Raw genomic sequence first — 12,822 nt, forward strand, 5'->3', positions numbered from 1 at the left:
TCCAGCACTTCATAATCACTAGCTGGTCTGCTTCCTGGGATATTATCATTAACCCAGTTTTAAATATGAGAAAACTAAAGTTTACAGCTTGCTCAAAGTCACATAGCTAGGGAGTGGCAGAGAGAGTTGTAATCTGGATCTGATGGTCTGCAGAGTACTTCATTACTAATGAACATTTTAAAATAGTGATTCACATCCCGTTGGTGGCTCATGAGATCAACTTAGTGACTTGTGATGCCTTTTTAAGTGAATGAGATAGAATGATAATGATCAGAGTTTATCCACCATAGTAAAAGGTAAGTAATATTTGAAGAAATTTTGTTTTCTGTGTGTGTGTATGTGTGTGTATTTGTATGCCAAGTTTTGATGTGATGCAAAATTTATTTCTAACTGTGAGTTACTATCTTAATCTTAAAGCTGCTTCACTAAGAAATACTGACTCTTACTCATTCGTGTTCCAGGGCTTCCCAGGTGGCACAGTGGTAAAGAAACCATCTGCCACGGTAGGAGACCCAGGTTCGATCCCTGGGTTGGGAAGAACCCCTGGAGAAGGACATGGCAACCCATTCTAGGATTCTTGCCTGGAAATTCCCATGGATAGAAGAACTTGACAGGCTACAGTTCATGGGGTCCCAAAGTCAGACATGACTGAAGTGACTAACACTTTCACTTTCATGCATGTTCCAAACACAGGAGGACTAGTTTTTATAAAGCTGCCCTCTGTAGAAATCTTTGTAAGAAAGCAGTTAAGAGATTTAAAAATCTATGAGCTTTCATTGATTTTTTAATCTATGAAATCCTTTCCGTGTATGAATAGGCTTAACAAGCCAACCTCCAGAGCCTCACAGCAGAGAGTTTTCCTAAAATAGTCAGACCTGACTGGTCTTATGCCCAGTTGCTCACAGTAAATCATTCATCGATCACTACGGAAAAGGCAAAGAAAATATGTTCTGCTTTTGTAAAAACAAAAACCCAGTGGGGAGAAAAGAATCCAAGGGCCACGCTCCCCACTGAGGGAAGGCCTCTTGGATGCAGCAGGTTCCATAGGAGAGTGAGCATCGCCACATCTCAGTGTCCCCATGAAAGACCAGATGCTGGTCCTTTATGTGTTTGCAGGGTGGTGAGGGTCGTCAGGACTAAAGCTCAAAATATCCAATAATCTACTCATGCTCTCTATCAATATCACCAAAAGCTTGACATGTAGTATAACTCAGACCTAGCTTTAGCGTCTGTATCAAACTCCTGCCCGTTTACAAATGGCATGATTCGTTAAACAAGGAGGGTCAGCAGGCACGACTGACTTTAGGAGAGTGAACACTCTGGCGGGAGAACACTTCATCACAATGCAGCATGGGCTGGGAGGACTCAGAGAGGGCATTTTCCCAAGGACCAGAGTAGAAGTGCCGTTCATATGCTCAGCAGCCATTCATTATTTTTGTTATTGTTGTTTAGTCGCTAAGTCCTGTTTGAGTCTTTGCAATCCCATGGACTGTAACCCACCAGGCTCCTTTAACCATGGGATTCCCCAGGCAAGAATAGTGGAGTGGGTTGCCATTTACTTCTCCATGGGATCTTCCTGACCCAGGGATCGAACCCACCTTCCCTGCATTGGCAGGCAGATTCTTTAATGCTGGGCCACCTGGCAAGTCCACATTCCTCATCTTCACATGGAGAGAGTAATACCAACACAAATGTGTTAGGATTAAGTGAAATAATTAGGAAATACCCAGTTCACAGTAGATGATGCTCCCCAAAGGTTAGATTGTCTAGTCCTCTGCTGTATTAAAACACGCCATAAAGTGTGAAAGTTAAAGTGTCTCAGTTGTGTCTGACTCTTGCCAACACCATGGACTGTAGCCTGCTAGGCTCCTCTGTCCATGGAATTCTCCAGGCAAGAATATTGGAGTGGGTAGCCATTCCCTTCTTCATGGGATCTTCCTCACTCAGGGATCAAACCCTGGTTTTCTGGTTTGTAGGCAGATGTTTTACTATCTGAGCCACCAGGGAAGCAAAAAGCACTGGACCCCCAACCCAGGGAAATTCGTAGCCATGATGCCAACCTTCATGGGCATGATTAGGAAAACTTTGCCAATATCCCTTGTTCCCTTGAATTAGTCATAATGAACTATAGCCCTGCCTGAGAATGCACTCTCCTTAAATCAATTTATTTGAAGTTTCATCTTGCACTTTTCCCCTCTACATTGTACATTTTATACCTTTGACTCATTTGTTTTGCAACTGGAAGTTTGCACCTCTTAATCCCCCTCTCCTATTTCTATCTAACTTCTATTCTTTTTTTTTTTTTAAGTACATGACTCCTAAATTTTTATTAGATATTTGCAAAAAAAAAAACCCACATATCTTTATTTTCTGGAAAATATTCTTTAAAACTTGAGAGAATGGCTCTCACATCTATATTTCTGGAATCTCTTTGGTCATCCTATCTACAGATAGAGTAACTTTCCAAATATTGATTATGTTTCCTTTATGCACTTTCTCATTCAATCCAGCAGTTATTCAGCTCTCATTCATTTTCTTTTATGTTGTCTGCACAAGGAGAAGACTTTTAGATCATCCTCATAGAGAACTTATGCTCCTTGAAATGCAGACTCCTGATTCTCCCTAGCATGATGGTTAAAAATGGGCCTCTGGGGTCAGAGAGATGATTCAGATCAATCTGTGTGATTTTGCATTTCGCTTCCCTAACCCTGAAACTCTCGAATCTTCTCCAACACCACAGTTCAAAAGCATCAATTCTTCAGCACTCAGCTTTCTTCACAGTCCAACTCTCACATCCATACATGACTACTGAAAAAACCATAGCCTTGACTAGACGGACCTTTGTTGGCAAAGTAATGTCTTTGCTTTTTAATATGCTTGTCTAGGTTGGTCATAACTTTCCTTCCAAGGAGCAAGCGTCTTTTAATTTCATGGCTGCAGTCACCATCTGCAGTGATTTTGGAGCCCAGAAAAATAAAGTCAGCCACTGTTTCCACTGTTTACCCATCTATTTGCCATGAAGTGATGGGACTGGATGCCATGATCTTAGTTTTCTGAATGTTGAGCTTTAAGCCCACTTTTTCACTCTCTTCTTTCACTTTCAAGAGGCTCTTTCATTCTTCTTCACTTTCTGCCATAAGGGTGGTGTCATCTGCATATCTGAGGTTATTGAGATTTCTCCCAGTAATCTTGATTCCAGCTTGTGCTTCCTCCAGCCCAGCATTTCTCATGATGTACTCTGCATATAAGTTAAATAAGCAGAGTAACAATATACAGCCTTGACATACTCCTTTTCCTATTTGGAACAAGTCTGTTGTTCCATGTCCAGTTCTAACTGTTGCTTCCTGACCTGTATGCAGGTTTCTCAAGGGGCAGGTAAGGTGGTCTGGTATTCCCATCTCTTGAAGAATTTTCCACATTTTATTGTGATCCACACAGTCAAAGGCTTTGGCATAGTCAATAAAGCAGAAATAGATGTTTTTCTGGAACCTCTTGCTTTTTCAATGATCCAGTAGATGTTGGCAATTTGATCTCTGGTTCCTCTGCCCTTTCTAAAACCAGCTTGAACATCTGGAAGTTCATGGTTCATATATTGCTGAAACCTGGCTTGGAGAATTTTGAACGTTACTAGCATGTTGGAGAAGGCAATGGCACCCCACTCCAGCACTCTTGCCTGGAAAATCCCATGGATGGAGGAGCCTGGTAGGCTACAGTCCATGGGGTCGCTAAGAGTCGGATACGACTGAGCGACTTCACTTTCACTTTTCACTTTCATGCATTGAAGAAGGAAATGGCAACCCACTCCAGTGTTCTTGCCTGGAGAATCCCAGGGACGGGGCAGCGTGGTGGGCTTCCGTCTATGGGGTCGCACAGAGTCAGACATGACTGAAGCGACTTAGCAGCAGTAGCAGCAGCAGCATGTGGGATGAGTGCAATTGTGCAGTAGTTTGAGCATTCTTTGGCATTACCTTCCAACCAGTCCATCCTAAAGATTAGTCCTGGGTGTTCATTGAAGGGACTGATGTTGAAGCTGAAACTCCAGTACTTTGGCCACCTGATGCAGAGAGCTGATTCATTTAAAAAGATCCTGATGCTGGGAAAAATTGAGGGCAGGAGGAGAAGGGGACGACAGAGGATGAGATGGTTGGATGGTATCACCGACTCAATGGACATGGGTTGGGTGGACTCCAGGAGTTGGTGATGGACAAGGAGGCCTGGTGTACTGCAGTTCATGGGGTCGCAAAGAGTCGGACATGACTGAGCGACTGAACTGAACTGAACCCTGAAACAGGAAGGATATTATCACCCACACATTGATTGAAGGTATCAGTTCAGTTCAGTTCAGTTGCTCAGTCATGTCCAACTCTTTGTGACCCCATGAACTGCAGCACTCCAGGCTTCCTTGTCCATCACCAACTCCCAGAGCTTACTCAAACTCATGTCCACCATGTTGGTGATGCCATCCAACCATCTGATCCTCTGTCGTCCCCTTCTCCTCCCACCTTCAATCTTTCCCAGCATCAGGGTCTTTTCCAGTGCCTCAGTTCTTTGCATCAGGTGGCCAGAGTATTGGAGTTTCAGCTTCAGCATCAGTCCTTCCAATGAATATTCAGGATTGATTTCCTTTAGGATGGACTGATTGGATCTCCTTGCAGTTCAAGGGACTCTCAAGAGTCTTCTCCAACACCACGGTTCAAAAACATCAATTCTTTGGCTCTCAGCTTTCTTTATAGTCCAATTCTCACACCCATACATGACTACTGGAAAAACCATAGCCTTGACTGGACGGACCTTTGTTGGTAAAGTAATGTCTCTGCTTTTTAATATGCTCTCTAGGTTGGTCATAGCTTATAGCCGAGATTACCCACTGTGCAAACTACCCAGTACACAGTAAGCCCAATGAGTGTTACCTGTTATTATGTAGTATTATCTCTCCTTATTCCAATGTGGTCCTGAATTTCTCTCTTATTCACACTTCATCTTTCCTTCTGCATGTGTATTTTCATTATGTCACCTCAAATCCTTCTTATAAAGGATTAATGAGTAAATAAATCCATCTATTTGATCCTGTTAGCTCATGGTTTTGCTTTCCTGTTTCCAGGGGGTGAACAAGTCTTTGATTCCATACACAGGTAGGACAGTCGCTTTGACTTTGTTCACTCTTGCTTTCCTGAAGCAGATTCATAACGAGCCTTGATTCCATTCTTGGTAGAGTTAATGTTTGGTATGATGGTGATTATTTTAAATGTTATAATTAAGAACATTACTCAGAGAAACTGTAAACTAAGAGTAACGCCAGAAAACTGAGCTCATAGAGCTTTGCAAAAATTAAACAGGATAATAGGAAAAGAGTTTAGCCATATCAGTAATTTCTTCTCATTACTTAAGATTCCTGTCCCCTCTTTCATGTAGGTTATGCCCTGACTGAAGGCAGTACAATCACTCCTTTGTGCCCAAAAGGATATTTTCCCTGTGGGAATCTCTCCCAGTGTTTGCCTCGTGCTTTTCACTGTGACGGCGTGGAGGACTGTGGGAACGGAGCTGACGAGGAGAACTGTGGTGAGTCCACTTGCTCAGCTCCATACAGACACGCCCCCTTGTGAACTCCCCAGAACTGTGTGTGGATCAAATGCTAACAGTGATGAACTGGAAGAGGTGATTTGGTATTCTGTAGGGAATCCTTTTGCGACACGACTAAACAACTCCTCTCCAATGGATTTGTGATAATTACCTGCATCTTCCTATTTAGAGGTGGCTTGAATCAGAAACACAGTATGGTTAAAAAACAAAATAAAACTATTTTAAATCCTACTCAGATACCCATATTTTAGTTTTAAATGGCTTAAACGATGACCACTTCCTTCTGGCTTGGAAATTGGGTTCAGTTGCAAGAATATATAAAGCGTGAATAGATCTTCCTAGAGAATTAAATTATTCAGTAGACCTATATTGTGTCCACTGTGTCCTCCCCAAGTCAGCAGGACATGACAGGCTCAGGGGAGACAGGCGCCTCACCCTTGCGGGGTTCACAGGGACCGTGTGAACAAGGATGTGAGCAAACTTGTACCTAAATAAATAATTTAAGAGAGTAGTAAGCCCCATGAGGTATGCGGATCAGGATAGTGGGAGAGGAAGTGACTTGGGGTAAAGGCTACTTTAAAGACATAGCCACAAAATCCCTTGCTGAGATGATGACATTTGACTTGCAAATGAAATGAAAGAAGAGGAAAACCATGAAATACTCTGGAGGTACAGAGTTACAGGCAAAGGAAACAGCAAATGGAAGGCCCAGAGGCTGAATGAAATAAGATAGCTGTGTTTGTGGGAAGTAAAAGCCAGACTGAGATGGGCGGAGCGAACAGGATAAAGAGGGTAAAGTGGTAAGAGAGGCCAGACCAGAAAGGTCTCACAGGCCACTTTAGGTCTGTGTAACAGGACTGTATATATCTTCTCATCTAACCTGTGCATTTTGCCCGTGGAGAAACTGATGTCCTGAGAGGTCAATATGTCTAGTTAGTCATAGAGTAGACCCTAGGACACAGGTGTCCTGAATCTGGAAGAATCGTGTGTGTTTTCTACCTCACCAAACTGCCCCTCCTTGGCACGGCCCAGCTAGCAAGCAGGGGTGGCAGCAGAGTCCAGGAGTGCCTGGTGTCTGGCTCTAGAATCTGCTCTCATGCCCCTGGGGACTCGTGCACACTCCCGGCACCTCTGCCTTCACCACCTGTGCGTCACTCCTCCTCAGCCTGTAGGATAGAGTTCAGGTGTCCCATCCTCACCTGAGAAGCTTGGCTTCCTGGCCATGCCTCCCGCCCTGAGGCTGTACCACTGTCTAGGACAAGCACCCTTTCTCTCTTTTGCTATCGCATCCTGGTGTGCCTGGATGATGGTACTAAAGACGGCCTCGTCTTCCCACTGTACTTCTCTCACTAGACAGAAACACCTTGCGAAGGGTTCTTACAGGCATCTTACTTGCTTTGGTGTCACCAGAGCGTAGAACAGGCAAGGACAGTCAGTGCTCAGGAGTGGAGCAGCTCTCTGGCTGCCAAGGGCAAGTCACTCACGTTTTTGCCCTCTCCTCTTCAACTGCTTGGGAATCTCAGACCATGCATGTTGTCTGCCTCATGGGAGTTCTCCAAATGCAAATTAAGTAATTCATGTAAAGACACCAATAGAATAATTTTAAAAACTGTTGAGAATATTAATAAGAAATAAAAATAAACTAAACTTTGCAGGGATCTGCAAAAAGGTACCTGTGGAAGGAGTTCCCTGTGGTCAAGTGGTTAGAATTTCAGGCTTTCACTGCTGTGACTTGGGTTCAGTCCCTGGTCAGGGAACTGAGGTCCCACAAGCCACACAGTGAAACCAAAAAAAAAAAAAAAAAAGGCAGAACAGTAAAGGGACCTGTGGGCAACTATTTAAATTTACTTTTCTATTTATATAAACTTTAGGATTCTGCATCATATTGTATGTTTTATTGCCTCTAACAGCTTATGCTAATGCTAAGATAATCATATTTCAAAAATCAATCCTTCTTTTTTAAAAAGAATATGTTTTCATTGCTAAAAAAGAAAAGGAAACCTGGCAAATAAGCAGATCATATCATCTGACAAATTGAGAAAATATTTTTCTCATCAGGACTAGACAAACTTTATTAAAAGGAACTTCATTTTTGCCTTATTAAAAAAGTCAAAGGACATGAATTTTATCAGAATTCATTACATGTATCAAGTAGGTATCTACATACACATTTACAGATTATGTTTTCTTCTGAGGATCTCAAAACTAAGATCAAACATTTAAAATGTCAGCATTAGAAATCGATGATATTTTTCAAGGTGGATACACGTATGGAAAATAATCATCATATATTTCAAATATTTGTAATTGCAGAAACAGACAAAACTCGAGATGTTTGCCTGCTTTTTCTTCCTTACCATTGTCGTTATCTTTCTATTACTTAAAACTTTAAGTTGATTTCATGATCAAATTTTTATATTTTTGGTTTGTAATTTGATATTTTATTTATAGAATAACTGACACATGTTCATCACCGTGTGTTTCACAGGAGACACTAGTGGATGGGCGACTATATTTGGCACAGTCCATGGAAATGCTAATAATGTGGCATTAACACAGGAGTGCTGTAAGTGGTATTGGTTCGAAGATTCAGTATCAGCTTTGCGAGCAACATGATTTGTGGTGCATGGATTTACCTGGGTAGTGTCTTTCATTCCCTTAAGAATCCCAATTTCAGTTCAATGTGTTTCAGTGGTCAACTGGTCTATTATCTGTTCGTGGGACTGAAAAGAGAGAAAAAGGAAAACAACATGCTCTATTCATGCTTCCTCTGTGTATTAGCCTGTGACTGCACGAATGCATAGGTACTGAATACTTGTGACAAGTAATGAAGGTCTTACTCCCTTCAATCACCAACTTCTTTTCAGCCCCTCTGTTGGGCACTGAGAGGGCAAGGATAGCTAAAGTGTGTCCCCAATCTTCAAATACCTCACACGGTTCCAATAGAGACAGTTCCTTACAGAAGCAGGAGTGATACAATATACAATGCTGAACGGAAGGAAGAATGTTTGCACAAGGGGGTATGGAAGCCCTTGGGGAGAAATGATGTCTGTGCCAGGGAGGGTGAAAGATCCACAGACAAAGTGACACTGAGATGGACTCGGAGGTCCTTGGATGGAGGGAAGAATAAGAGGTAACAGAATGAGCAGCGGAGCGTGACCTGCAAAGCAGCGGGGTAGGAAGTTCAGAGCCTGCTTCCCGATGCCTTTCGCATCGGTTCGCAGAGTGTAAGATGTAGGAGCAGGAGGTGGACCCAGAGGGTGGGACCAACCTGTAGGGGGCTCTGGGTGCACAGTTCAGAGTTTGGCCTCTGTCCTATCGTAGAATTATCTCTCTATATATACACAGATTATATTATATACTATATATTACACACAATATATAAATGGATAGATAATTATAGTGTATATATAGTTACATACACACATTAGTATGTATACATAATATACATGTATAAAGTACATACATTAAGTTCTACACTATTACATACTTTATAATATTAGGTCATAGCTACCACTTAGTATATAGTTTACTATATTCAAATATACATAAAATTAGAAATCAAAAAAGAGTAAGTTACAAAAAATGAAAAATAAATATATGAAAACTCTAGCATCTTCTTCCTGAGCCACAGTGGGTCATCTTGTACACACGCCATTGTGGAGGCCATTGCTGTCCACATTGGGCAACCACCGAAGTCGTGAGCTTATTTCCATTTAATGAAGAAGAGGAACCACATGACAAGAAGTGTATAGACCAATGATTCTTGCACCAGAATTATAAAGAATGAGTTAGAACAGTGTTCTCAGCTTGAGACATGTATGCCCCTGGAGAACATTTGGCAACGTCAGGTACATTCTGCGTTGTCACTTAGGGGAGGGGTGGGTGACTACTGGCTTCTGGTGAGTGGAGGCCAAAGATACTGCTGAACCTTTTACAATGTGCAGGACAGCACCCACGACAGAATGACCTGACCCAAATGTCAATCTTGCCAGGGTTGAGGAGAAAGCTTGGTGAAGGAGACACTGAGCATTACGTTTCTTACAGCACTCCAGACTAACACTAAGAATCTGAGCCTAGAAAACACCTCTGGGAGGAGTGAGGTAGGAAGGGCAGCAAGAGGCACTTCATAAGAAGAATCCAGAGGTTGAGGTGTGACTGACCTGCAGGTGAGGGAGTTATGCTCACATTTCTGGTTTAGTCAATTGGCCCAGCTTTGACTACACGCAGTTCTTCTATTGGTAAATAAAGAGTTCCCAACCCTAGTAACGTAATCTAGTAATGTAACTACTTCAATGTCAGTTAAACATTGAAGTAAACATTCTGAAGTCATCTTTAAGAAGTTGAGATCATTAGCATCAGCCTATGAGCAACACAGAATATTTTCTAAAAGTTTGTACACTAGAACGTGTCTTTTGAATTAGGCAGGGACTCAATAAAAGTTTGTTGGGTTTATTAAAAGTCAGTGAAATTGATTTTAAAAATAAAGTTTGAATAAAAGTGATCTAGAGGAAGCAGAGCAATCAGAAAGGACTTATAGTCAGAGTTAAATCAATAATAAATATAAAAAATTGCAAATAACTCACTTTTTTTAGCTCCGTCACAGCCAAGTACCATCATATGCCCCATAAATCTCATTCCCCAAGACTCTCTCTCCTCTCTCTTTTCTCTCTTTCACACACACACATGCACATGGTAATTGTTCTGCTGACCCACTTGGCCAGGTTTCTCCATAGATTTCTCACATGCTGTTATTTTAATAATTAACATCATTAGTAATTATATATAATAACGAATAGAATTACATGATGATGTTTATATATTATTAATATATCGTTACAAATCTTAATAATTATAATATGCCATTATATTAATAACTTCCTCCTTTGGAGTCAATCCTAAATCATTTTTCTTCCCTCTGAATGCTTCAGATAGATGGAGCTTTGGTTTTCTCTGCTTTATAGCTTCTCTACCACTTTAACTTCATAGTAATGGAAAACTAAGAACCAGAATAACAGGGTATCTGAGTTGGTTGGTTTTAGTAAGACACAATGGTGGCTATGGAAGAATCTGCATCTAACTCTCATCACAGCTCTAAGAGAAGTTTGAAAGGAGGGAAATAGTTGAACTTAGCTTTAACCAACAAGCATTTATTGAGCAGCTTTTCTGAGCCATTCAATTAAGTGAAATTGACTTAGTTATACCCATTAAATATTTACTCAGCCACACTCACAGTTTTCATTGAGGAGAGCTTAATTTTGCTTCACTATATACTTTTTAAAACACTATTTAAACATGTTTGTGATTTCTTTCTAATCTCTTGTTAAATGCCTCTAAAATGACCACTGGAAGCTAGAACTGAAATGAATACCACATGAGTCTATATTCAACTAGAAGAGATTTCTTATTTGCTTTTATTTGGGGCCTGAATAAGTTCATTTAACAAAATGTGACTGTTATACATTCAATGGAAAAAGAACAATGTCAGTTACCAGAGATAAAGTCATAACTAAAGATAAGTATTTTTTCTTATTGAATCATTGCTCTTTTTGCCCCCTAGTTTTAGATCAGTACCCACAACGCTGTGTGTGCAAAGGAACTGAGTTGGAATGTGTAAATGCTGGCTTGAAGTCTGTGCCAACGGTTTCTAGCAATGTGACATTACTGTGAGTAGCATTCAAATCTTGATATTTGCTCCTGACCTCATATGAAAACCATACAGTCTAATCTTTGTTCTGTTTTATGCTACTTGTGTATTCGCAAAATAATAGAAAACCATCAGCCATCAGAGAATTCTGCATGCTTCTTCTCCCGGGGAAAAGTGTTTTAAACACTGTATGTTGGATTATCCGGGTTATCTTTAACTCACAAACTTCTGGAATTCTTATTTCCAATTACTTTCCAATTTGTGTATTATTACTAATATGCCAGTACTATTCAAGTGAAAATAAAAACTTGGGGGAAAAAAGGAAGAGCACTTTACATGTTCTATCTCGTTTTAAATAGTAGTAATTTGTCCCAGACTTTAAAGGTGTAGAAGATGCGTGAAGATGACTCTGGCATAATCAATCATGGAGATTTTTTTTTTTAACTCTGCATAGATATTTGGAGAGCCTCAGAAAGTTGTTTGCAAATATATCATAATTTGGGCACACATGAATTGGTTAGGATTTTTGTTGTTTTTTGGATGTGTTTGCTGTGTTTTGTTAAATTGCCTACAGAAGAAAAAGTTAAATCACCATAGATGTTCCAGTCTAGTATACTAGCTGGCTAATGTGGTCAAATATTTGCAAGCTGCTTTAATTTTGCTTTATGGATTTTTCATTCTCGTGAAAGTTTTCATTTATTATGGGCATTTTCAAATGTGTGTGAAGTAAAATGGAGCATGATAAAATATTCTCAAGCATGTAACTTCTAGAAAAGAGATTGGTTAGTCATAAATTCCATAATAAGTCTTCTTTACATGTTGTTTTAGGTCTCTTAAGAAAAACAATATTCACAGTCTTTCAGATAAAGTTTTCATCAAATACACAGAACTTAAAAAGATGTAAGTAGCTTTTAATAGTGTTTTTATGAGAAAATCTATGAGATGTTTTGTTTAAGATGTTTTTAATCTGAGAATAAAATGAAATATAAAGTTGATTACCTTTATCATTAAGGTTATTTTTCTAAATGTAATTAAGGTTAGACATTAAAGCATTGAAAAGTATGCTTTCTTTCCATTTCATAATTTAAACTAACAACTGATTTTATTTAACCTTTGTTTTAGAGTTAAATTGGAGTTGCGATCAAGCATCTCAGTAAGAATATACATAACTCCACGCTCTTACTTCAGAGCATTTGGAAAATGACATTGTAGATTCAGAGATACTAGATGTGCTTTTTAACCTGGGAGAGTGGTGGCAGAGACAGGAACTATCAGATCATTTAAAATGCATCATGATGGGGTCTAGACTGTCAACCAGGATAAAAAAGAGCAAAAACATGATCTTGGTCAAATCAGTGAAATTAATATATTTGAGGAAGTGAGTGAAAGTCGCTCAGTCATGTCCAACTCTTTGTGACCCCATGGACTGTACAGTGCATGGAATTCTCCAGGCCAGAATACTGGAGTGGGTAGCCTTTCCCTTCTCCAGGGGATCTTCCCAACCCAGGGACTGAACCCAGGTCTCCCGCATTGCAGGCAGTTTCTTTACCAGCTGAGCCACCAGGGAAGCCCATATTTGAGGAAAGAAAACAATA

General features: G+C 40.4%; 1 protein-coding gene across 1 annotated transcript in view; it reads left to right on the forward strand.

Annotated features, from left to right (window-relative positions):
• Positions 1-12,822, forward strand: part of RXFP2 (relaxin family peptide receptor 2) — a 97,189-nt gene that overhangs the window by 47,008 nt on the left and 37,359 nt on the right. The window contains exons 3-6 of the mRNA XM_025263075.1: positions 5,413-5,559; positions 8,069-8,146; positions 11,141-11,246; positions 12,056-12,127. Of these exons, the coding sequence (XP_025118860.1) occupies positions 5,413-5,559; positions 8,069-8,146; positions 11,141-11,246; positions 12,056-12,127 (403 nt within the window). The remainder of the gene's footprint in view (positions 1-5,412; positions 5,560-8,068; positions 8,147-11,140; positions 11,247-12,055; positions 12,128-12,822) is intronic.

Source organism: Bubalus bubalis, chromosome 13, assembly GCF_019923935.1.
Source record: "Bubalus bubalis isolate 160015118507 breed Murrah chromosome 13, NDDB_SH_1, whole genome shotgun sequence".
In the NCBI taxonomy this organism is placed as follows: Eukaryota; Metazoa; Chordata; class Mammalia; order Artiodactyla; family Bovidae; genus Bubalus; species Bubalus bubalis.